The following is a 26,536-nucleotide window of genomic DNA, read 5'->3' as shown; positions in this document are numbered from 1 at the left end:
GACGTCACCACGCCGGCGGCCGCCATTACAGAGAGCCGAGCTCCGGGGCTAGAGAAAGCGAAGCAAGGGGGCCGCCGTCAGTGGCCGAGCACAGCAGAGCAAGCCAGCGGGCCAAGGGTAGCGCCGAGCAACCGCCAGTCACCACACAGGTAGCCCCCCCAGAAGCCGGCGGCGGCGTGTGCGTGTGGCCCGTGTGCGGGCGGCGGCGCGGGAGTAGCGCGGGGCGGCAGCCGGTTCGGGCGGGTGGCATCATGGACGAGAAGGTGTTCACCAAGGAGCTGGACCAGTGGATCGAGCAGCTGAACGAGTGCAAGCAGCTGTCCGAGTCCCAGGTCAAGAGCCTTTGCGAAAAGGTGAGTCGCGGAGAGTTCCCGTGACCCGGGGCGGCTGAGGAGGCGGCGGCGGTAGGGAGAGTGCAACATGGCGGAAGCCGGCGCCCCGGGGCCCCCCGAGCCGGCCACACCGGCGGCCCCGGGTGCTGTTCCCCGGCGACCCGGCGCCCCCTGCCTCCGGCGCAGGGATTGGCCGCCGCCGCCGCCTAAAATGGCGCCTTTCACGCGATTCCGGGGCTGCGGAGACCTGTGTGTGTGTCAGGGTCTGGCGGCCGGTTTTGAGATCGGGATAAAGGGGACTCGGCTTCTCCCGCCTGGGGACGGGCGCGGGGCTCTGCGGTGCGGCGGGTGAGAGGCCTGATAGTTAAACCCGGAGCTGTCCCGAGGCTTCCCCTCCGAAGGCCAGCTCGCAGGCCAGATCCCAGACCCTGTGGAAAGGTCACACCGCTGTAATACTATTGAGGGAAGGTTTGTGTCAAACCTGAGCCTGTTTTTGTTTGTTTTGTTTTCAAGAATTCAGAACGCACTCTAATTTCTACACAGGAGGGTTATGTGAGTTATAGGGAGAAGCGTAACTTATTTTTTCGAAGTTGGAAGAAACGAAGAATTTGGTGAGTCACACTCCATAAGGAGCTCCCGGATTAAAAACCCAAGTGTCAGTTTTAATCCATGATTTATATGCTGACTCAAATTGGACAGGGTGGAATCCTTCTCTGAGCTTGACATGCTCGGCGTTTTGCCATTTATTTTCTAAATGAGAAGTAGAAATCATAAGAACAACAAAGTTGTGTCCTGCCTGTGTGGGAAAAGTTGTGGTTTTTGTGGCTGTTTAGTAATAACAGTAACTGTTGCTTGAGTTCTTACTTCAGCCATTGTGCTTGGTGTTTAAATAATTCGAACCACGTATGTTAAACATAGTATGCTGTTGTCCATTTAATACTCTGTATTTTATAGTGCTAGGTTCCTTTTGTTTATCCTTATGAGTTGGGAGAACAGTTGTTTAGGTACTGGCTATTTTTGAAGCCTTATTCATATTTCTAAAGTATAGGAAATGTTGATTTCCACTGAATATGTTAACTTCCCTATTCAGCATTAACTTCACAACATTCCATTTTAGCACGGAATTATGAACTGCCCTGTTATTAGCATTTTGTATTAGGGAAGAGCCATTAGAACACTAATATGTTTATTTGTGGTTAAATGTGAAAATTAGGTTCAGAGAGTTTGATGTAAATGGTTCTCAGACAGCCTTGGGAGGAGGGATCTGTGCTGTGAATAATCGACAATTTAAGTGAGTCAAATGTCCATTTATTTTATCCCCAGCCTGAACAAAACTTCTCCTTGTAGAGGTAGTACGTCTGTTGAAGCTGAGTCTTAAGGGAAGAAATGTTTTGAGTCTTTGGTTATTTCTTAACCATTTAGTCTCTTGTATCAGTTGAGGTTGGTATTTTAAAGGTTTGGCATAGATTAAATATTTAAAAGTCTGCTACTGTCAGACCTTAGTTTTAGGTGTCAATGATAACCTTAATGACTTTCAGGATTCAAAAGAGGGCTAGGTGACCAGTCGTTTGTGTAAAAAAAAACAAAAAAAAACATTGGACAAGGGACACTGGTGTGATTGGAAAATTATGGGACACTAGTTGTCTTTCTGTCGGTGGATAATTGTAACCTTTGGGCAACCACTTCACTTAGTCCACTTTTTCTTTTCTGTAAACTTAAATGTTAAAACAGTGGGTTTAGAGTCTCTTTTGATATAAATTTCATCCTAAATTAGTATGTCAAGATTAAATTTTGAATGTCTATAGTTGCTTACTCTTTTGTGAAGAATTAAAAATAAGGAGTAGTCATACTTATTTTCTAACTTGAAAATTAGTATCTGAGCCACTAATGTAGGGATTTTGTGGTAGTTATTGTGAAAGATAGTACTGGATGCTAAGGTGAACTCACTAAAGCTTAATGCACCTGGCATTTTCATTGTTTTCCATGTCTTTGTAGAACTAAAATGTAGTGAGATTAAGCAGATTTATCTCTAATCTCCGTTTATCATCCAGCATATCTAGACTTTATTTCTTAAATCCCAAGATATATGTCCTTGGGCTTTCAAGAAATGGATTCTTTGTGGGGTGTATCACACATCCTTTATCTTTTAACATGTTAAGTGTTCCAACTTTTGGAAATATAGTAGCCCTCCACATTGAATTCATTTGAAATAGCTTGTTAGGTATTTGAGGTGGATGCAGTAGTTGAAATGACTTGTACATACAAGTCTTTCTAATTGCTTTTTTTTTTTTCTCTTTAGAGAATTATATTTGTTGGAGATAGTTGATAATTTTACTATAGGAAGAAATGGTAACACAGTCTTCTTATTCACCTTAAGTTCCTGAGTATTTAAGTAGTGAAGATAGAAATATGTCAGATGAGGCCATTGAATAAGAGAGACCCTTATTATAGTATCCCACCCACAATTACTGGTGTTGAATGTTCAAAATGTAGAGAATTCAAGTATGTGTTTACTATTCCTCACTTTCATGATTCCACCACTCCTGGTGGACCTCCCCCCATAGTAAGAGAGAGAAGAGATACCACAGCCCTGTTCAGTACTTCTACACTCATGGAGCTTCCATGTGGTGAATGAGGTTTCTGACCAGGTCTTCAGGGATAATAAAGCGTGTATTCTGCTGGGTTAGCGGTCTCCCAACTCCCTGCAAGAATGCGTTTTTAGACAAGTGTGGGCCAGTGAAGTAGCTCTCTTGGATAGTGCACCACTTTGCAATGTGCAGGACCCAGGTTCAGCCCAATCCCTGCTGTAATGAGGAAGCTTCCTTACTGTGGCCTCTTTCACTGTGTGTGTCTCTCTCTCTCCCCCTCCCCCCCCCAATGCCTTATACATGGGGTGGAAGAAAACAGGTGTGAATGTTTTTGTTTTTAAACAATGGTAACCACTGGGACTCAGTGCCTGCATAACTTGATCATTCCCAGTGGCTATTTTACTTTATTTTGTGTAAAGGGTGTGCATCAGAGAGAAAGAGACACCTGCAGCACTGTCCCACCACTCATGAAGCATTCTGCCTACGTGTGGGAACCAGAGTTTTGAACCCAGTTATTAGGCATGGTAACATGCATACTTTACTGGGTAACTCCCTAACCAGCTAGAGTATAGTTTTTAGTTATTAACTAGTCAGATCTCCTCAGGTGCAAGATGTTAGTTTTTAAAAAGTAGTGGTGAGTGTATTGCACCAAAGTAAAAGACTGACTGTGGGGGTGGAGGGGAGGGTTCAGGTTCTGAAACATGATGGCAGAGGAGGACTTAAGGGGGGGGGGGATATTGTTATGTGGAAAACAGAAATGTTACACATGTGCAGACTACTGTATTTTACTGTTAACTGTAAATCATTAATCCCCCAATAAAGGGAAAAAATAGTAGTGAATGAATGCAGCTTTACCCCAGGCACAACTGTATTCACTAACTTTACTAACATCTGTATAATTGACATGGTATGTTTTTCATCTATATTATTAGAGGAGGTGTATTTTTTTTAATTTATTTATTTATTAATGAGAAAGGAGGAGAGAGAAAGAACCAGACATCACTCTGGTACATGTGCTGCCGGGGGTTGACTCGGGACCTCATGCTTGAGAATTCGATGCTTTACTACTGTGCCATCTCCCGGACCACGAGGTGTATATTTTTAACTTGACTTTGCATGACCTAATATGAACAGTTTTTTTATATGATTTATTTAGGTATGATTTTTGACTTTGTCCTTTCAGGTCTTACCAAACTTGTGGAGAATGTTGTTTGATAGCCAGCTTTCCCTTCCTCCCCCCCCCCCCCCGAATTCTTTACCTAGGTATGCTATTTTCCATTGCTCTGCAGGCACTATAAATAAATGCTGTCACTAAAGTTCACTTAGTTTTAACATTTGTTACACAAGGATGTAAAAAAACCAACTACTTCCCTTTAGTTGGGTCAACTGTGACTTATAAGTTAAATTCCTATATGAAGCGAGTAAAGTGTTATTTCCGTAAAAGTAATTGGAATTGGGGCCTGGTGGTGACTAATTTTATAGACTGCCTGTGTCCATACCAGGCTCTACCAGTGGAGTACTGGTACAGATTTTCTCTGTCTCTTATACTCTCTCCCTCTTCATCTCCCTCCCCCCCCCATAAATATAATGTATGTATTATTTGTAGCACAGAGAGAAATTGAGAGGGCAAGGAGAGATAGAGAGGGAGAGAGACACCTGCAGACCTGCTTCACCGCTCCTGAAGCTTCTCCCCTACAAGAGGGGGCTGGGGACTTGAATCCCAGTCCTTGTGCATGGTAACAAGTGCACTTAAAACAGGTGTCTGGCCCCTCGTTCTCTATTTAATATATGGGCACTGGAAATAGAATTGTGCAGGCACCATTTTCCTCTTAAAAGAATAACTGAAATATTGACTATCTTACTTTCACATTTAATAAATTTATGGCACATTTGTTGTCCTTGTTTACAGATAGCCAGAAACTCAGAAAGGTAAAGTGGCTAGCTTCAATTGTCTTTTAAGTATATGGATTTTATTTATTGCTTATATTGAGGCAGGGAGAGGATGAGAAAGAAAGTGGTCACAGCCCCAAAGCTTCCTTCAGTGTGGTAGGGGCTGGGCTCAAACTTCTGTTGGGCACATGACAAAGTAATGCACACTCCGTGTGAACTTTTGCCAGTAACCTTGTTTCACAGATGTTCCCCCTCAACCCCTTTCTGAGATAGTGTTAATAATATAATAGACAGGTGAATAGAGGCCAGACCAAATTACATAATCAACAACTCTGTAAAATAAAGCATTGTCTTTATTCTGATTGTTTGAAAGCTTATTTATGTCCCATGCTGCTGTCTCATTTTGTCCTGGAGGAGGAAACAGTATTTCTTCAGTCTTGGATGTAGCCACTAACTACATTTGCCCTTCAAATAACATTACCCTAGTTCATTTTCTATATACCCTAGTATGGTGTAATTGACATTTATATAGTTTGTTACAACCTGTAAAATGCTTTTCTTTTTATCTTCTTAGTTTCTAAAGTCAGAATTGTTTGTGTGTGATCTTCTAGGCATAAAACAGTTGGTGTGGGGTTCATGTTTACACTGAAAAGGAAGACTGTCCAACACTCAGATCCCTAATTCTTTTTCTCCATTAGAGCCAAGAGTTCCTGTCTTCAAATATAGGAAATAGAACTATGGTGAATTCCATACTATTGAAAGACTAGTGGACACAGAGTTTCTGTTGCTAACTTATATATTGTGACAGTTTGGAGTGTATGAGCAATAAATACAGTGTCATTAATACTTGCTGGACCCCACCTCTGCTAGTTGCTAGTTACTACTTATTACCAATGGGGAAATTTTACCCATCCGTTGTTGAGGGGCCTAAGAGATGCAAGAACTTGCATTCTAGAGTGTCCTTAGGAGGCAGTTTACCTGATTACCAGTTTGTCATATACAAACTGTATTTCACAAAATTTATAGAATGTCAAGTTAGTGATCATGTTTGCTTTGGCAGCATGTATACTAAAATTGGAATGTCAGTGATGTATTAACTGAGTGACAGTGTCCTACACCTCTGGTTTTGTTATGTGATTTGTTAAGTCCTTTCACCCCTGTTATGTGCATTTTTAGTTTTTTTACAATTTAGCCTTGTTTTAATAACATTATAGAGACTTGTCCCATTTTTTTTTGCTCTGATTGCAGGTTAATCAAAAGATTTGATTTGTAGTGATAGAAACTATTTAGCATTTTTGTCTTCAGAGCCAAGGAAGAAATTTTCCTTGTTACCCATCATTTGTAAATTAGCTTTAGACTGCTCTCTTTCCTCCCTCCATTCATTCCTTCCTTTCTTTTTTTAATATTTATTTATTTTCCCTTTTGTTGCCCTTGTTTTTACTGATGTCTTCATTGTTAGATATGACAGAGAGAAATGGAGAGAGAAGGGAAGACAGAGGGGGAGAGAAAAGTATACACCTACAGACCTGCTTCATTGCCTGTGGAGCAGCTCTTCTGCAGGTGGGGAGCTGGGGACTCGCACCAGGATCCTTACTCTGTCCAGTCCTTGCGCTTTGCGCCATGTCCACTTAACCTGCGAAGAGAGAAAAGAAAAAAAAAAAAGCTCTGAAACTTCTTTCAGTGTGTTGGGAGCCTGACTGAAGCCTGGGTTGCTTATGCACATGACAAAGAAGCACACTATCCAAGTGAGCTTTTTTGCCAACCCTCATTCTTTGAGTATTACTCATCTCTGGCTTACTGTGAACCGAGTAGTATTGAACCTGGGACCTCTGGTGCCTCAATGTTCAGTCCCCAACATCGTATATAATAATGATCTGATTTTTTTTCTTCCGTCATTAATAAATAAATAATGTTTTAAAAAGGAGTGAATGTGGGGCCGGGTGGTGGCACACTTGGTTGAGCGCACGTGTTACAAAGTGCAAGGACACAGGTTCGAGCCCCCAGTCCCCACCTGCAGGGGGAAAGCTTTGCAAGTGGTAAAGCAGAGCTGGAAGTGTCTCTCTCTCTCCCTCCCACCCCCTTCCCTCTTGATTTCTGACTGTCTAGCCAATAAATAAAGATAAAAATTTTTTAAAAGAGAATGTTAATGATTGAAAGATACCTAGAGACTAGCTCCAGTCACTTTTTACAGATGACTGGAGGGAGCTGAGAGTAATTTTTTATTATTATTATTTTTACTTTATTTGACTCAAATTTGGGAAAACAACAAATTGTGCCTTTTAATACAACTTTAGAATTACCCTTCATCCCTGACCTTATTCATTTAAACCTGAAGCTTTTTATCAAGTCTCAATTACGAGTTTCTAGGATATTATGTGGAGCATTAAAAATACTTAAGGCATATTCATACAGATTTTAATCAGACTGAAATGCTTCATAAAATACTAGAGACATCTGTTCGGTATAATTAATGAAAAACAAGTGGTGTGAACAAAGGTTTGATAATTAACTCAAGATTCATTTGTTTCTAGGGCTAGTGATGTGTCTTCTGCACCTTAGGTATAATAAAATTGAGTCATATAGGCTAAGTCAGTAAAAACTTTTTTGCAGTTACAAAAATCAAAGAAACCTATTTTAGCTTTCATAAAAATTGCATGAAGCACAATTAAAATAAAATTATCTTATCTATAGACTTTGAAGAAATACTTTTTATCAGAAATGCCAAAACGCAGAACCCCTGTCCATAGTGCCCTTAAGTGGTATGTGGATCTAACCTAGAGCTTAAGGTGGGTAAGCTGTGAGCTTTATTCGCTGAGACATCTCTGTACTTTTTTTTTATAGTCTAGATATTTTATAAGTTTTTATTTCTTTTTTTAAATGTTAGTTATTGATTCATGAGAAATGATAGAAAGAACCAGACATCACTCTGGTACATGTGCTGCTGGGGATTGAACTTAGGATCTCATGCTTGAGAGTCCACTGCGCCACCTCCTGGACCACTTTTTATAAGTTTTTATATTGATTGATTATACCATAAATTCATAGGGAATAGATTCCAGCAGCTCTGGTTCCTTTCCATTGGTTCTCACAAAGGAAGTGTGCTTCTCTGGGTGGAGCCTCTCTGTACATTTTTAATAGAAAGTTCATGTGAACATCTAGTTCTGTGGACAGGTAGTCAAAAGATGTGTTTAAGAGGAAAAGTAGGCCTGGGAAATAGCTCACTATTAGGAGCGTGGGATTCACAAGGCTTAGTTTCTAGGTTTAATCCCCACACCACTTTATGACAGAACTGAGCAGTCCTCTCTCACACACACACTCTTCTCATTTGTGAAAATAAATAAATCTTGTTCTGGGGAGATAGCATATGGTTGGTTATGCAGGTGGCTTGTGCTCCAGGTTCTATAATCACAGGCTCAATCATAGGCCACCTAAGCTAGACCTAATCTTCTGGTTAAGAATAAATGAGTCTTTTTTTTAAGATTTTATTTATTTACTAATGAGAAAGATAGGAGGGGAGAGAGTGAGAAAACCAGATTTCACTCTAGTACATGTGCTGCCAGGGATTAAACTTGGGACCTCATACTGAGAATCCATTGCTTTATCCATTGCGCCACCTTCCAGACCACACAAGAATAAATGAATCTTAATAAGATAAATAACTAATAATAAACACAGTTGAAAACTTGAACTTTGGAACACAATAGTCTGCAGTGAGTCAGTATAAAGTTCATAATGAAATAGTGTCTGCTTAGACTTAGATACCCTCCTCACCTACTTCCTATTACACTTCCCTCACTCACTCCAAAGCTAACCTTTTGCAAGGACTGAATAAGGGCAAGAGACTGGCATACTGTAAGGATGACTCTTTAGTCACTATCAGACCATCCCATTAACTGGGGCCCTATTCGGGGAGTCCTGAAATTCCCAAATAGACATGATGGGCCTAGACCTGTATCAGGAACAACACAGTAGACCCCTTTGTGGGCCCCCATAGGCCCTTGCCCTCAACTTGGATCAACAACGGTAGAGAATGTCCCATCCTCTGAATAGAAGTTTTTAAAATGTATATAAAGAGGTAGTAGAACTGTAACACAGTGGGTGAAGCGCAAAGACTGGCCTAAGGATCCCGGTTCGAGCCTTCCAGTCCCCACCTGCAGGGGGGGGTCCCTTCACAGGTCTGCAGGTGTCTGTTTTTCTCTCCCCCTCTCTGCCTTCCCCTCTGTCCATTTCTGTCCTATCTAACAAGGACTACATCAATTACAACAACAATAACTACAACAACAAAAAAATAAGGGCAACAAAAGGGAAAATAAATATTTAAAAGTTTTTAAAAAATTATATAAAGAAAAGCCTTTTGTAGGTATTTAGGTCTTTTGTAGGTGTTGAGGTCTGTTTTGAAATTTAATTTATTATACCATTAAATCTGATAATGTAGCAAAATTTACTTGCTGTATGACCATCTATTTTCTTGTCCCATTGTCCTTTTAAATCTTATGAAGTAGGACTTACCATTTTACTCATAGCTGTCTTCATTAATATATAATAAGCACTAGAAAAAAACTAGTATGATGTTAATGCCAGGCTTGGTTATAGAATCTACTTTGTGAACTGCTTCTTAGTAATAATAAATCTGGTGAATTTGAAATTACACTAGAGAGATGGGTGATGTGTCCTACTTTAAAAATCTCTTGCAGCCTTGGGGCTGGTGTAGTGGCTAGAGCACTCCACTTAGAAGCATGACATTCTGAGTTCAATCCCCAACATCACAAATGCCAAAATGATGGTTATAGTTACAGTTATCTGTCAGTAGTAAATACCTTCCCCCCCGCCGCCACCCCCCCCCCCCCCCGTTACTGCTGGGGCTTGGTGAGGGTGCTATGAATCCACTGCTCCTGGCAGCCATTTTTCTTCATTCTATTTTATTGGATAGGACAAAGAGAAATTAGAGAGGAGGAGGAATAGAGAGGGCGATGCTTCACTTGTAAAGCATCCCCTTCTGCAGGTGGGGAGCAGGGGAGCTTGAACCCAGGTCCTTGCACATAGTACTATGTGTGCTTAATCGGGTGTTATAAATACTTATTTTATTTATTTATTTATTTATGAGAAAGATAGGAGGAGAGAGAGAGAACCATATATCACTCTGACACATGTGCAGCTAGGGATTGAACTAGGGACCTCATGCTTGAGAGTCCAAAGCTTTATCACAGCACCACCTCCCGGACCACCATAAATACTTTTTAAAATGAGGACTAACACACACACATTTGATTGTGGATAAGGTTCCAGACTTAAGCTCTGGGCATTGCAGGGGGAGGATCTACACAAGCAATGGAGCAGTATTTTAATGCCTCCTCCTTTCATCTTCTGTCTCAGGGAGGGGTGGGGAGGGGGAGAAAAGAAAAAATCCTCTGGGGACAGGATTCGTGCCAACTCTGAGCCCCAGAGATAAGCCTGATGCCTAAATAAATCTTTTTAAGAGTGAAGTGGAAAAGAAAGGCTTATAAAAATTATTTTTAAAAAATAATTGATGATGATTGGGGACCTAGTACAAGAAGATAGAGGAGAACTCAAGTTTGTGGTGGGGGTGTTGTGCAGATAGACACCTTGCATGCAGAGATAAATTGTAGGCATGTGGCAATCTTTTAAATCATTTCCCCCAATGAATGATTTTTTTTTTAAGTTACTGATGTTTAGATTTCACCCCCAAAGATTTCTGACTTTGTTGTGAGAGAAGTAGCCTGAGATCAGGATATTTAAAAATAAATTACATCATTATTTTGTTTTAATTAGAGACTTCACCACACCAGAGCGTCCTCGGGTGCCAGGCTCTCTATAATCTAGGCAGCATACATGGCAAGGCAGGCACCCTACATGGTGTTTAAAGATTTATTTGTGAAGTACACATGTGTCTCTACACCCCAGAGCACCGCTTGGCTCCACCATATGTGGTACTGGGCGTAGAGGATATCTCAGGCATGAATGTTCGGTATTCTACTGCTGAGCATCTCTGCAGCCCCCAAGTGATTTTTAATATGTGGTTAAGATTACATGACACTGCTTAAAAACCAGTTGTCATCTTTGTCACTCAAAATGTAATGAGCAATGTTAGCAACAAATCTATAGTAATTTCACCCGTGTTGCAGTGATTTGCCTCCCCCTGTCTTCCATAGTATGTTCTAGAAAAACATTCCATAATGCTGGTCACATATACAAAGTGATCAGTAGTGGTCCGGAAGGTGACTCAGTGGATAAAGCATTGGATTCTCAACCATCGAGTCCCCAGTTTGATCCCCGGAAGCACATGTACCAGAGTGATGGCTGGTTCTTTCTATCCTCCTATCTTTCTAATGAATAAATAAATAACTTCTAAAAAAAGAAAGTGATCAATAAGTGTTGATGGACTATATATAAAAGCCTCCAGCCCTTCTCAGATTTCTTACTCTCTTGATTTGGATGGAAGGTGACTCTTCTCCAGAGGAAGAAGCTGTGCATCTTCTCCAATAACCTAGATGATTAGATGCTTCCTTGTACTCAAAAACAAAATTCTCTTCAGTCTTGTATCCTAGAGTCATGCCTCTTTCTTTCTTTCTCTCTCTCTCTCTCTCTCTCTCTCTCTTTGTTTCTTTTTATTTCTTCATTCTCCAGAAAACTTGGTACTAATTCCCAGACCTTTTTTTTTTTCTTCTTTTTTTAAACTTTTTGCTGTTGGTCCTGGTGGATGTTGTGATTTTCCCTGAAGAAAATTTGTTTATTTTAAAACTTACTAGTTTGTTGCACGGAAAATAGACTAGAAACAGGTAGCTTATTGTGGAAGTCAGCACATCTCATCTTCAGATAGTAGTGAGAGATGAAATAGCTAGATTTGACATAATATTGGGTTGTTGAAAAGTCATGATGTGTTTTTCTTTTCCTTTTTAAATTTTTATTTTATTTTATTACCAGAGCACTGCTCAGCTTTGGCTTATGGTGGTGTGGGCAATTGAACCTGGGACTTTGGAGCCTCAGGTATGAGGGCCTCTTTGCATAGTCATTATGCTATCTACCCCCACCCTTTAAAAAAATTTATAACAAGCACCCCACAACTCCCCACCCCCAGCATTGCTCAGCTCTGGTTTCTGGTGGTTTGAGATTGAACCTGGGACCAGGGAGCCTCAGACATGAGAGCATGCTTGAATAACTGTTGTGCTGTCTCCTCAACCTAGGATGTATTTTTATGCAAAAATGCACCATAACTTTTCTGACAAACCAATAGGATATTAAACAGGAATTGCTGATGAATTGAGAATTGATTGCTAAATGCTATTTAGTAAAAAATAATAGTGGGTTTTATTTATTTTCAAGTATCCATAGTTGTGCCTCAGAAATAGAAAATTCACTCATCAGATTTTTGTGCAGTAGTTCTTTTGTTTTTTTTGTTGTTGTTGTTCTAATACTTTAGATAGAATTTTATTTTCTAGCCCATATTTTCATTCCTCATTATCTCCTTACTATTCCTGTTTAGGGCCAAATGTCCTGGTGTGACTGACTTTGGCCTAGGATATGGGCTTTTAAGTGCTAAAAGCACAGGGTAGTTCCACCCTAGTGTACCCTCATCTCTTGTTACTATGCTAACTTGTTAGCCATGCTCTTTATCTTTTTTCTTTTTCTTTTTTTTTTTTTAAATGTTCTACCAGTTGAACTACTTCCCTGGTTAACTTTTTTTTTTTTAACATTTTTTTTCTTTTGAATATTTGCTTGTTGGATAGAGACAGCCAGAAATTGAGAGGAGGAGGAGATAGAGAGGGAGGGAGACAGAAAAACACCTGCAGCCCTGCTCCACCTCTTGTGAAGCTTTCCTCCTTCAGGTGGAGGCTGGGGGCTTGAACCCAGGTCCTTGTGCATTGTAACGTGCACTCAACCAGTTACGCCACCACACGGCCCCTTAACTGTAACTCTTAGATTGCATGTACCTTTGTTGAACTTCCTTCTACCTCTTTTCTATAACTAATTCCTGACCATTCTTTCATTTGCAAACGTTTTTTTTTTTTTTTTTTTTTTTTTGGTTAATTTCTTTGTTGGATTAAACAAGCAGTTTTTTTTTAAGCTTTTGCTTACTGTAGCATATTTTAGCACTTCACCCTCTTTTGTAGTGATTGGATTATTGTGTGCTCTTGTGCTGCTGCCTGCTTTGTATGTACTGTCTTAAAGCAACTCCACCGAGTATGTTCCCCCTTTTCTTTTATGGCACTTAACACAGTCTCTGTTTTGCTTCTTGATTACTTGTGGTTCCTTCTACACGTGGGAATAACCTGTCTTTTTCATTTTACCTTCAATGACTAGTACATACTCATTGAGTCTGGCACATAGTATCTTACCATTCTTATTGCTGAACAAATGACTATCCTAGTGTATGTTTGTTTCTGACATGCAGTAAGTGATTAATTGGTAAATGTGTGTTGAATGAGTAATAGGGTTCCCCTGCTGAGTGAAAAGTTATGCTGCTCTTTAAAAGGATGTTTGAATTTGTGATTTTATGGGGGATACATATGCTGCCTTTTAAGTCTAAAAAGACTGAAAACCCACTTTTTATATACTGGAATCACGGAATGCCAGCATTAATCATAGCTCTAAAACTAAGAAAGTAAGACACCCAAATGTTTTCTTAAGGCTCCTAATAAATGTCTTCAGCAGTAGGTTAAGTCTCTTGAACATTAGTATGAAAGTAACTTACAGGCCTAGAAACTCCTGCTGTTAAGAGAAATGTTTATCCATCCTGATTTTTCCTCCTAAGTATCAAGGACAAAGTGACTTAACAGAATCCAGCCATGTCTTCCCCTCTTATTTTAATGGGATCATAACTGCCTGCAATGTTATCTTATATGCCTGTGACCCAAAGCTACATTAATTGCAAGTGAACAAACATATCTTTGTTAATGTTGTTTAATGACAAACTGGTTTGGTTTTTTCTCCATCTGTAGGCTAAAGAAATTCTTACGAAAGAATCCAATGTGCAAGAAGTTCGATGTCCAGTCACCGTCTGTGGAGATGTGCATGGGCAATTTCATGATCTCATGGAACTGTTTAGAATTGGTGGCAAATCACCAGATACAAATTACTTGTTTATGGGAGATTATGTTGACAGAGGATATTATTCAGTTGAAACAGTTACTCTGCTTGTAGCTCTTAAGGTAATTTCAATTTTGTGTTTGGACGTTTTGAACTGGGTAAGACAATCTTCTTGAATGTTCTTTTTCCCCAGTGTTTTTCTCCACAGAATGTTAGGTTTCAGAATGAAACTACATTTAATAATGTAAGTATTTATTGGGGTGATGGATTGAACTAAGTGTTGGACTAGCAAGTATAAGGTTTCAAGTTTAATTCCCAGAATCACATTTGCTAAAGTTATTCCCTGCTGCTCTGTGTGTCTGTGCTTTGATCTGTCTTTTTCTCTCATAAGTAAAATTTTTAAAAGTATGTAAGTGTTCATATTTGAGACTTCTGAATCAGATCTGACTTCCTTCTGAGTACAGAATAAAAATAAGAATGTTTATTCTCTAAAGAGTGCCTCCTGGAAAAATGTTAATGGACTTGTCAAATGGGAATTTTAGTTCTATAAACTGGAGTATGAAGAGGTAAATAATTACATTTCTAGACGCTTTTGAAGTATTTTAAAGTAATGAAACATCAAAGGTTAGGGTGTTTACTGAGGAAGAAATTCAGAGAGGAACAGTTTTACTTGAAAACAAATTGAATCAGTTTCTTTAATCTTAGAGAAAGAATGTATCTAAATACCCAACCATAACTAAATGTCTAAATTATGATTTGTCTCAGTGGAATAGTTTGCATTCACTAAACCTAGACCTGCAGAGTTGATAATTAAAGGAAATAAGTTATTTTATACCAAATGTAGCTTTAGGATGTATAACAAGATATGAGGGTGAAACCAGATGTCTTTAGGATAAAAACTTTCCTCCAAAAGAAATTATTTGGCCTAACTTCGGTGGGAGGGGGGAGATTTTATTAAAGAGTAAAGTGGTTGGCAGAGACTTCCAATTTTAAAGAAACACTAAGCTGTGGCTTTGACAAAAGCTGGATTTTATTATATATCAGTCATGAGTCTGGACCATGTAGAGTACTATAAAATATTTCTGGAGGTCATTCTGTTTTGCACCTGTTAAATAAAATTGGACTGTGATGGGAGTTGGGCGGTAGCGCAGTGGGTTAAGTGCACATGGCTCAAAGCGCTAGGACCGGCGTTAAGGGTCCTGGTTTGAGCCCCCGGTTCCCCACCTCCAGGGGAATCGCTTCACAGGTGATGAAGCAGGTCTGCAGGTGTCTTATCTTTCTCTTCCCCTCTCTGTCTTCCCCTCCTCTCTCCATTTCCCTGTCCTATCTAACAACAACAATTTAAATTTAAAAGGGAGGAATAAAATAAAATAAAAATTGGATTGTGATGATGGAAATTTTCTGTAGTGATGCTACATGCTGTGAAAGTAGCCTGCAAGCTGATTTGTATCTACTGTCAGGTCAAGTCCCAGTGCTCAGAAGAAAATGAATATCCTACCTTTAAGAATTATTGTTTTGGGCTGGGAGAAATAGCATGGCATTTTATGCAACAGATATTAATACCTGAGACCCGAGAGGTCCCCATTATCACCATAAATAAGAGCTGAGCATGGATCTGGCTTACCAGAATAAATGTCTTGGGTGTTATGGACTAAATTGTGTCCCTCCCCCTGAATTCATTTGTTTAAGTCTTTACTTGCAGCACCTTAAAATATGGCTATAGAAGGATAAGAACTCTTAAAGAGATTATTATGGTAAAATGGAATGATACGGGTGACTCCTGATTCAGGCTAGTAGAAGAAGAGATTAGGACACAGATGAAAGATAATGAAAAGAGACATGGAGAAGGTCGTGGCACACCTGATTAAGTGCACACATTGCCCCGGTTCCCAGCTGCTGGGGGAAACTCCACAAGTGGTGAAGCAATGCTGCAAGTGTCTGTCTCTCTCCCTTTCTACCTCCCTCCTTTCCTCTCATTTCTGGCTGTCTATTCAATAAATAAATAAAGATAATAAAAAAATTTTAAGAAGGTACTATGAGTCAGCAAAGTAGCTCATTTGAATAGTGTACTGCTTTGTGGTATGTGTTTCAAGCCTTGCCCCCACTGCTTTGAAGGAAAGTTCGGTATTATGGTTTCTTTCCCCCTCTCTATGCCTCTATCTAAAAAAGCCTAAAGCAGCTCCAAGGGTTGAGGGTGGAGGTAGGCATTGCTAAGTTGGTCTTTATCAAGATCAAGGCTTTTGTTCTTCAAAATGTGTCAGTAAAACAACTATCTGTATTTTGTTTTACATCTATTATAACTCAATAAGATGGGTGGTTAAGAATGAACAGTCTTTTTGGGTAGTGTTTCATCCAAGAAGAAATGTAAAACAGTCATTAAGCACACAAAATGATGCTCAAAAACAGTAATCATTAGTGAAGTGCAAACTAAAGTTAAAATGACTTTAACCCATAGAGTAGTAATACCAAGTTTAGTGAGTTTATGAAGAGATTGGAAGCATCAAACATTCTTGGTAATAAATGGTCCTGCATGTTGAAAAGTAGTTGGCAGTTTCTCAGAAAAGTTAAAATATATGCCCTATAGCCCAGGAATCTACCCAAGATAAATGGAAACATATGCCCATACAAAAACTTAAGCACAAGGATGGGGGTATGGTTTACAAAGAGACTCTTCTTGCTTGAGGTTCCAAAGTCCCAGGTTCAGTACCCCACACCACCATAAACCAGAGCTGATAAGTGCTCTGGTTAAAAAAACAAAGGGGGCTGGGTGGTAGCATGGCAAGTTAAGTGCACATGGAATGGAGCAAAGTACAAGGACCAGCATAAGGATCCCGGTTCAAGCCCCCAGATTTGTGTGTAAAGTTTTGCTCCTGCTGACTATTCTTCATATGTTGCTCTGGTTGTGGTGGGAGTCTGATTTTAGTTGAGATGGGGTTGGCAGGTACTTGTGGACAAATGTTTGTAGATTTGTTTCAGTTTTGTGTGATTTGGGAGTGGATAAGGTAACACCCACACATACACCCCACCCTCCAACAGAATTAAAATTCTCACTGTGAAGTTACTGCAGAATGAGCAAGCTCTTGATATTGTTGTCCATTTTGTTTCTTTAGGTTCGTTACCGGGAACGTATCACTATTCTTCGAGGAAATCATGAGAGCAGACAGATCACACAAGTATATGGTTTCTATGATGAATGTTTAAGGAAATATGGAAATGCAAATGTTTGGAAATATTTTACAGATCTTTTTGACTATCTTCCTCTCACTGCCTTGGTGGATGGGCAGGTATGTAGATCTTAAAATATATTGCCAATTCAAAGTAGGCACTTAACTTATGGGACGATGTGGGTGGAAAAATGTACCCCATCCATTCTCTCAAGCTGTTTCTGAACAAATCTGAGAGATGTGATCAGCTATTTGATGGTTCACATAGAAATGTGCACAAAAGAAATTTCAAGAAAATCGATGAGAAAGAAGATGATAGTCTCTGGTAAAGGTTTAGGTCAGAGAAGCTTTTACTTGAAGCAGCTGACTGCTGAGGTGTATAGAGTGGTCATGGGGAAAAGGCCTTTTAGAGACAGGTCTGTTTCTTGGAGGACATGGAAATGCTACTGGGTTCAAGTGATGTGGGCTAGAGCTTATAGTTTAGAATGTTTAAGGTTTCATCTAGGTGAATTTAATGTTAAAAATCACTCTTTCAGATCTTTTGTCTACATGGTGGCCTCTCACCATCCATTGATACACTGGATCACATCAGAGCACTTGACCGCCTACAAGAAGTGCCTCATGAGGTATTTTCTGACTTTTATTTACTAATAGAATCTTTCCAGAAAATTTTTGAGAGGAGAAATTTGAGTTCATTTTACATATTCTCTGATTTAATTCTCAAAACATTCCCGTGTGGTGTGAGCACTCTTGTCAACCCCTGTTCTTCAGAAGAAGCAACTAGCACTGAGAAACCTGACCAGGATCACAACAGCTTTAGGACTGGACTTAGGTGGTGGTTGTCTTCAGAGTCTTTGTCTTATTATTAGACTGTACTGCCTAACATTAAAGTTCTGCATGCTGTAAGTAAGATTAATGTGTTAGAGCACGATGCTCTTGAGGGTAATTGATGTAGGCTGTTATTACTAAAGACATCTGGAAAATAGTTTTCTTTATTTGACACAGATACTTAACCTTAACTGCAAAACCTCCTACCATTTCAGACAGCATTCAAAAAGAATTCTTTAGTAGGATGCCATTTCTGATTACTGAAATGTGTTAATTGGTTTTTTTTTAGGGCCCAATGTGTGACTTGCTGTGGTCAGATCCAGACGACCGTGGTGGTTGGGGTATATCTCCTCGAGGAGCTGGTTATACTTTTGGGCAAGATATTTCTGAGACATTTAATCATGCCAATGGCCTCACGTTGGTGTCTAGAGCTCACCAGCTGGTGATGGAGGTATGTTTCTGTTCTTTGCAACCTAATGTTTTTAAACAACACTTAAGGAAGATAATGACTATAATCTGTGAGCTTCTGGGGGTAAACGCTGCAGTTGCAAGCTCCATTGACAAGTATTCTTGAGACAAATGGGAAAGGGGTTAAAAAGTCTTTTCATCACAGTGAAATTCACAGTATATATCAGGTGTGTGTGTGTGTGCCCCTCCCCTCTGTCTCCCTCTCTGTCTCTCTCGAGAGGGAAGTTGCTGAGATGCATTCCTAGCCTGACTTTTCATTTGGAGAGGTTGAGGGAGAGATGGCACCACTCTGGGCCTTCCTCAGGTTGCAGTGCTTAAACCTGGGCTGCATTCTTAGCAAAGCATGCACCCTCCAGTGAACTATTTCTTAGCCTACAGAGAACCTACATACCTACCTGCTTTTCTTTCTGAACTCACCCTTCCTGGCTGCCTTTTTTTTTTCTTCCTTTTTTTATTTGACAGGACAGAGAGACATTGAGGGGGAGGGGCGGGTGGAGAGACAGAGATAGAAGGGGCCAGGTGGTGGTGGCACACCTGGTTGAGTGCACATGTTACAATGTGCAAGGAAGTAATAGTACTGGGGCCGGGTGGTAGGTAGCACACCTGGTTGGGCACACATGTTACAATGTGCAAGGACCTGGGTTTGAGACCCCAGGCCCCACCTGCAGGGGGAAAGCTTCACGAGTGGTGAAACAGGACTTCGGGTGTCTGTCTCTTTCCCTCTCTGTTACCCCCTTCCCTCAATTCCTGACTGTCTGTATTCTATAAATATAATTTTTAAAAATTGTGGTCTGGGAGGTGGTGCAGTCAATACAGTACTGGATTCTCAAGTATGAGTTTCCACATTTAGTCCTCTGCAGCACATGTACCAGAGTGATGTCTGGTTCTTTCTCTCCTGTCCCTCTCATTAATAAATAAAATATATTTTAATCAAATGAGATGTATATGATAAAAGAGAGATAACAGCAGATGTGCTTCATTCACCACTTGTGAAGCATCCCCCCTGAAGGTGGAAGCAGGGTCCTTGTACATGGTGATATCAGAGAACTCTTAGATGATTGAGTGACCTGGGATTTAAGGGTAGAAGAGTAAGCTTGAGGAAAGTACATTTTGTCTAGTCCTATATTTAATGTATGTGTATATATGTGGGAGAGAGGGAAGAAACATACCAAAGTGTTAAAGGTATTTGGATTATAGGTGATTTGAAAGGAGAAATGAGCTTAGCCTAGAAAATGGTCTAACATACCTTTTATTTATTTATTTTTAAATATTTATTCCCTTTTGTTGCCCTTGTTTTATTGTTGTAGTTAATTGATGTTGTCGTCGTTGTTGTTTAGGGCAGAGAGAAATGGAGAGAGGAGGGCAAGACAGACACCTGCAGACCTTCACTACCTGTGAAGTGACTCCCCTGCAAGTTGGGGGAGCCGGGGGCTTGAACCGGGATCCTTACGCCAGTCCTTGTGCTTTGCACCATGTGTGCTTAACTCGCTGCACTACCACCCGACTCCCTCTGACATACCTTTTAAAAATATGGCTCCTGGGGTCAATACTCAACCCCTGGTACCCATCAAAAGCCAAACCTGAGCAGAGCCAAAGCTCTGATTATTATCTTTAAGGATAGGGAAATTTGTGAATAATACTTTTTTTAAAGATTTTATTTATTAATGAGAAAGATAGGAGAAAGAGAGAAAAAGAACCAGACATCATTCTAGTACATGTGCTACCAGGGATCGCACTCAGGACCTCATGCTTGAGAGTCCAATGCTTTACCCACTGTACCACCTCCCGGACCACATGAATAATAATTTATTTTATTTTACTTATACAAAGGAAACACTGACATTAGCACATATATTCATATGGATTTCAAAGAAATGAGGCTGGAGATCCTAAAGGCATCTCACCTTTACTACAGTGGTCAATAAGGGGTCTTCACATAAGATTAAGGGGAAAATTGATAGGGTTCTGATTCTGAGGCACATGAATCTGCTTTCACAAGGACTTGACATAAACTTAAGTCTAGGGTCAGATTTTAGATCTCTACATTAAGAAAGATTTAGATATTACGTTTATTTATTTAAGAAAAGAGACATTAATAAAACTGTAGGATAGGAGGGGTACAACTCCACACAATTCCCACCACCCAATCTCCATATGCTATTCCCTCCCCGTTAGCTTTCCCATTCTCTATCCCTCTGGGAGCATGGAACCAGGGTCATTGTGGGTTGCAGAAGGTGGAAGGTCTAGCTTCTGTAATTGCTTCCACGCTGAACATGGGCGTTGACTGGTCGATCCATAATCCGAGTCTGCCTCTCTCTTTCCCTAGTAGGGTGGGTCTCTGGGGAAGTGGAGCTCCAGGACACATTGGTGGGGTCTTCACTCCAGGGAAGCCTGGCTGGCATCCTAATGGCATCCGGAACCTGGTGGCTGAAAAGAGAGTTAACATACAAAGCCAAACAAATTATTGATCATGGACCTAAAGGCTGGAATAGATATTATACAGAAGGCCAGACGTGTGATACATTTTATTCTTTCATGATATATATTATGTGATCAGGATGTTTTCTATTGTTGTAGTTATTGTAATTATTGATGTCATCATTGTTAGATAGGACAGAGAGAAATAGAGAGAGGAGGGGAAGACGGGGAGAGAAAGATAGACACCTGCTGACTGGCTTCACAGCCTGTGAAGTGACTCCCCTGCAGGTGGGGAGCCGGGGGCTTGTACCGGGATCCTTGCGCTGGTCCTTGCGTGTTGCGCAGTGTGTGCTTAACCTGCTGTGCTACTGCCCAACTCCCTGTAAACTAGTTTTGTGGGGCTGAGCAGTGCCACACATAATTAAGCTTATTCACTGCCTTGTGCAAAGATACCAGTTCAAGTCCCCTGTCCCTATTGGGTCGGTGGTAGGGAGGGGCCTCATAGGCAGTGAAGCAGTGCTGCAGGTGTTTCTCTTTTCTCCCTATCTCCCCTCCCACTCCTAATCTCTCTCTCTCTGTCCTATCAAATAAAAGAAAGGAAAAAATAGTCACCAAGAGCAGTGGGTTCATCATGCAGGCAACAAACTCCAATGATAAACCTAGCAGAAGCAAAAATAATAATTTTGTGGTATTTGGGGGAAATAAGCATATATATACATATATATGTTATAAAAAGGAAGCATTGACAAAACCATAGAATAAGAGGGGTACATCTCCACAATTCCCACCACCAGAACTCCATATCCCATCCCCTCCCCTGATAGCTTTCCTATTCTTTATCCTTCTGGGAGTATGGACCCAAGGTCATGCAGAAGGTGGAAGGTCTGGCTTCTATAATTGCTTCCCCGATAAACATGTATTTTTAAGTTGCAGAAAATTTCTAAACCAGGGTGGAGATAGATAGCATAATGGTTATACAAAGAGACACATGCCTGAGGGTTCAAGTCCCATTTTCAGTCCCCCGTACCACCATAAGCCAGAGCTGATCAGTGCTCTGGTTAAAAAAGGGGGGTCTGGGGGGAGTCCAGCGATAGCACAGTAGGTAAAGCACACGTGGTGCAAAGCACAAGGACCAGCGTAAGGATCCTGGTTCAAGCCCCCGGCTCCCCACCTGCAGGGGAGTCACTTCACAGCCAGTGAAGCAGGTCTGCAGGTGTCTCTCTTTCTCTCCTCTCTGTCTTCCTCTCCTCTCTCCATTTCTCTCTGTCCTATGCAACGATAACAACAATAACTACAACAGTGAAAAAAACAAGGGCAACAAAAAGGATTAAATAAATAAATATTTTTAAAAAACTGGGAAATGTTATGCATGTACAAACTATTGTGTTTACTGTTGAATGTAAAACATTAATTCCCCAATAAAGAAAAAAAGAAAGAAAAAGAAGGAAGAAAGGAAATAAATTACTAAACCACCCAGAAACAAAATAGTAGCATTTCCAAAACTTCTAGGGATGTGGATCTTTTCTTTCAAGTTTTGCAGTTAGTTGTAGTTATTAAATCTAGACTAATATAAATTATTTCCGTTTTCATTGTAGGGATATAACTGGTGCCATGACCGGAATGTAGTAACGATTTTCAGTGCTCCAAACTATTGTTATCGTTGTGGTAACCAAGCTGCAATCATGGAACTTGATGATACTCTAAAATACTCTTTGTAAGTATTTACACCTGAGTAGTTGGTTTCCACTACTTTAACTTAACCATTTTAATGAGAATTTTAAGATTGTAAGAGTTTATATTAATCTAGACTCTAGTTTTACTTTGAAGTTTGCTGTGTAATGCAGCTGTATATGTTGAAAGACATTAATAAGAACTTGTCATATAAAGAACATGGTGACTTATTGGAGGGTTAACTTTTAAAAGCACCCATGTGTTTACTGTAGAATAAAATACCTCCAGAGGATGAGATTATAGATAGCAGTGCACTGGGCTCACTTTAAATGTTATTTACTTTAGTAGATTTCTTTCCAGTGGTGTAGAAGGAATCCCTGTTTATAAAGGCACATCCTTCTGGCTGAAGCTGCCTTGGCCTTTGGAGGAGTGCAGCTTGAAGGCCATTGTCATTAAATGCATGATTAGATTACAGTTAGGATCCTTGTACATTTAGGCAGACTAAAGTTGGGTAGAAAAAATCCAGCAAGTTTAAAAGACTAATGTTCTTGGTTTTGATTGTCAGTACATTGATACCTTGAAGTATAAACAAGTGGGCGTGTTTTTATCTTTCAGCTTGCAGTTTGATCCAGCCCCTCGCAGAGGCGAGCCACATGTCACCCGTCGTACCCCAGACTACTTCCTGTAATGAAATTTTAAACTTGTACAGTATTGCCATGAACCATATATTGACCTAATGGAAATGGGAAGAGCAACAGTAACTCCAAAGTGTCAGAGAATAGTTAACATTCAAAAAACTTGTTTTCACACGGACCAAAAGATGTGCCATATAAAAATACAAAGCCTCTTGTCATCAACAGCCGTGACCACTTTAGAATGAACCAGTTCATTGCATGCTGAAGCGACATTGTTGGTCAAGAAACCAGTTTCTGGCATAGCGCTATTTGTAGTTACTTTTGCTTTCTCTGAGAGACTGCAGATGATAGGATGTAAACATTAACACCTTGTGAATACAATTTAACTTCCATTTAGCTATAGCTTTACTCAGCATGACTGTAGATAAGGATAGCAGCAAACAATCATTGGAGCTTAATGAACATTTTTAAAAATAAGTACCAAGGCCTCCCCTCTACTTGTGAGGTTTAAAATCGTTTTGTTATTTTCAGGGATACCGTTTAATTTAATTGTATGATTTGTCTGCATTCAGTTTATTTCCCTACTCAAATCTCAGCCTCATGTTGTTCTTTGTTACTGTCAGAACCTGGTGAATTGTTTTGAACAGAACTGTTTTTTTCCCCTCCTGTAACACGATGTTACTGCACAAGAGCACTGCGGTGTTTTTCATAATAAACTTGTGAACTAAGAACTGAGAAGGTCAAATTTTAATTGTTATTGATGGACAAGACTGGTGCTGTTTATTTAAAAGACACATCAATTGATAAATTTTAGAATTTGTAGAATCATAGATAAAGAAAAATAAAAATCAAGGCCACTGCATAATCTCTGGTAATTCCTTGACATTCTTCAGATGAACTTCAGAATTTACTTTAGTCCAGATAATGCACTGTGTGAGATTGCTCTGTTGTTTTTTTTTTGTTTGTTTGTTTTTGTGGGATCTTCTATTAACTTGTCTACAAGAAAGGAAATCTGTAAGACCTGTCTGTAAAACAATAAAATGGTTTAAGGGTTTTGTTTGAATAAAACAGCATGATTTCAGGTAGAGTTCAGTAATCTAATTGTCTTAACAATTGGCACAATTTTCTGGTTACAAATATTGCTATGTATGGTACATGAGCTCTTTATGATTGGCAAGATTGGTAAGTTCATAATACATATTTGTATACTGTCATGTGATCTCAAGAGTTGCATTTGTCTCAGATAAGGTTATTAAAGCATTATCTAGTATTAAACTTTTAATGATACAAGTTAAGCCAACTAGAAAACTAGGTCATGGTTTAGAGTTACTATATACTTTGACCCAGATTAAAAATGATATTCAAAGTAAAATATCAGTACTGTGTAAGCACTTAATGAATTTTTCCCCACTTTTACCCTTTGAATAAGATTAGCAAATTGAAACAATCCTATGGAAACTAATATTTGATTATCCTAAATTACCGGCATAAAATTTAGGAGACATCTTTATTTATATGAGTAAAGTTTCTTTTGTACTGTATTACATTTGGAATGGACAAGAAGTTTTTGCATTTCTCCTTTAGTATGCTCAAAACATTACAGATGTAAGAATATGACCCACTTTTTATCTTCTCTTCTTCTAGCGTTTGCCCTTCTTCCGTAGTCAGTCAACAGCGTCAGGTTGAGCCTGATGTAAAGTTTCGAGACCTTCTTTGAATCTGGAGAGGTGGCAGTCATTGACTATGTGGGTCATTGTCTGTAGCTGCAGGGGCAGTTCGGGTCGTCTCTGGCTCCCCAGCGATGGAACATAGCGGCGCACCGGCCATGGCCTGTTCGATAGCGATTGAGGAGGGCCCAATCATAACGTGCTAGGTCAAAGCCGGGTTGACGCTTGCAGGGGTCTGTGATGAGGTGTTTGTTCTTTACCTCAGCTGACTGCCAACTCTGTTTCCAAGAGACTGGAAAAGAAAAGTTCAGTGTAGGCATAGGGGACCAGATTGGGTGACGAGATGTCAAGCGTTGGACAGGGTGGGCGAAGATATCCGCGTATATTGGCAGGTCCGGTCGAGTGTAGACGTGGGAAATGAACTTAGATGATGCCGCATCCCGAGAATATCTGGCGGCGCGATGTTGCTAAGAACTGGCAGCCATGGAACCGGGGTGGAACGGATGGTTCCAGAAATTATCCTCATGGAGGAATATAATTTGGAATCAACCAAGTGGACATGGGGGATACGGAACCATACTGGGGCACAGTATTCTGCAGTGGAATAGCATAATGCCAGAGATGATGATAGTAGTGTGGAAGCGCTCGCGCCCACCTTTGCTGAAGTTTTTATGAGATGTTTGTGAAATGACAGAGTGCGATCGAGAGTAATGCCAAGATAGACTGGCTGGGCTTCATGCCAGATTCTCATATCGCCAAGCTGCACATTAAGCTCACGCGAGGCTGAGGCATGGTGTAGATGGAAAACAGATGATACCGTTTTTGCAGTGCTAGGGATTAGTCGCCATTTTTTACAGTAATCAGATATCAGAGACATGTCTTTATCTTCTCTGATCTAATTGAAAGCTTCTGTTTTGGGCAGCTTGTGGAGTTGATTGTTCAAAGCAAAAGAAAAAAAAAAGACTTTACTATGTCTCCATTTCATCTTACTCTCTAACACTTCCACAAGAAATAAATCATTTCTTTTGCCAATTTATGCCCTTTCTCACTTAACTAATGTATCTCTGTTTAGCTATCTAGAGAACCAAACAGCTGTTTTTTCAGGTAATTAGACCCTAAAGGCATGCATAGTTTATAACTGACACATACTGGTATCATTTAGACACATTCTCTAAAGAAAATCTGCTTATTAGTCCTACATAATCACCCATCTGGAAAGGTGACTGCTTTGCTATGAATGCAGTCCAGGTACAAACCCATGCCCCACATGTTGGGGCAAACTGGTACTATATTGACTTCACTCTTACCTCCCCACTGAAAAAGTTGTCAATTGGACGGGTGAAATAGCTCACTTAGATAATGTGCTGTGTTGCCATGTATGTGACCTGGATTTAACCCCAGTTCTTAGCACATTGAAGGAATGTCAATGCTGTGGGCTTTCATTTTCTCTTGCCTGTCTTTAAAAATAGTAAGATAGCGCATGTGGCGCAAAGCACAAGGACCAGCTTAAGGATCTGGTTCGAGCCACCGGCTCCCCACATGCAGGGGAGTCGCTTCACAAGCGGAGAAGCAGGTCTGCAGGCGGCTATCTTTTCACCTTTTTGTCTTCCCCTCTCTATTTCTCTCTGTCCTATCCAACAATGATGACATCAATAACAATAACCACAACAATGTTAAACAACAAGGGCAACAAAAGGGAAAATAGATGACAGTAAAGCCCTGGCAACAACAAAGCAGACTTCTTTTTAGCAGCAGAGGACTTGTGACCAAAATGTCTTGTTTTAGAATGGTAACTGGGAGGTGGGTGGTAGTGCAGCCGGTTAAGCGAAC

General features: G+C 40.2%; 1 protein-coding gene across 1 annotated transcript; it reads left to right on the top strand.

The window, feature by feature from the left end:
• Positions 1-24,126, top strand: PPP2CA (protein phosphatase 2 catalytic subunit alpha). Its single transcript, XM_007519908.2, has 7 exons — positions 1-353; positions 13,768-13,977; positions 16,966-17,139; positions 17,556-17,645; positions 18,137-18,298; positions 22,329-22,447; positions 23,020-24,126. The coding sequence occupies exons 1-7, from the start codon at positions 252-254 to the stop codon at positions 23,090-23,092; spliced, it is 930 nt and encodes a 309-aa protein (XP_007519970.1). The 5' UTR covers positions 1-251; the 3' UTR covers positions 23,093-24,126.
• Positions 24,127-26,536: the final 2,410 nt, after the last annotated feature.

The sequence above is a fragment of the Erinaceus europaeus genome, chromosome 2 (genome assembly GCF_950295315.1).
Source record: "Erinaceus europaeus chromosome 2, mEriEur2.1, whole genome shotgun sequence".
Taxonomy (NCBI): Eukaryota; Metazoa; Chordata; class Mammalia; order Eulipotyphla; family Erinaceidae; genus Erinaceus; species Erinaceus europaeus.
Note: the sequence above shows the minus strand (reverse complement) of the source record. Positions and strands in the feature narration are given on the sequence as shown.

Coding starts and splice junctions, on each gene's coding strand:
- PPP2CA (XM_007519908.2), top strand. CDS start 252: ATGGACGAGAAGGTGTTCACCAAGGAGCTGGACCAGTGGATCGAGCAG. Junction 354..13,767: donor TCAAGAGCCTTTGCGAAAAG/GTGAGTCGCGGA, acceptor CTCCATCTGTAG/GCTAAAGAAATTCTTACGAA. Junction 17,140..17,555: donor CTGCCTTGGTGGATGGGCAG/GTATGTAGATCT, acceptor TCACTCTTTCAG/ATCTTTTGTCTACATGGTGG.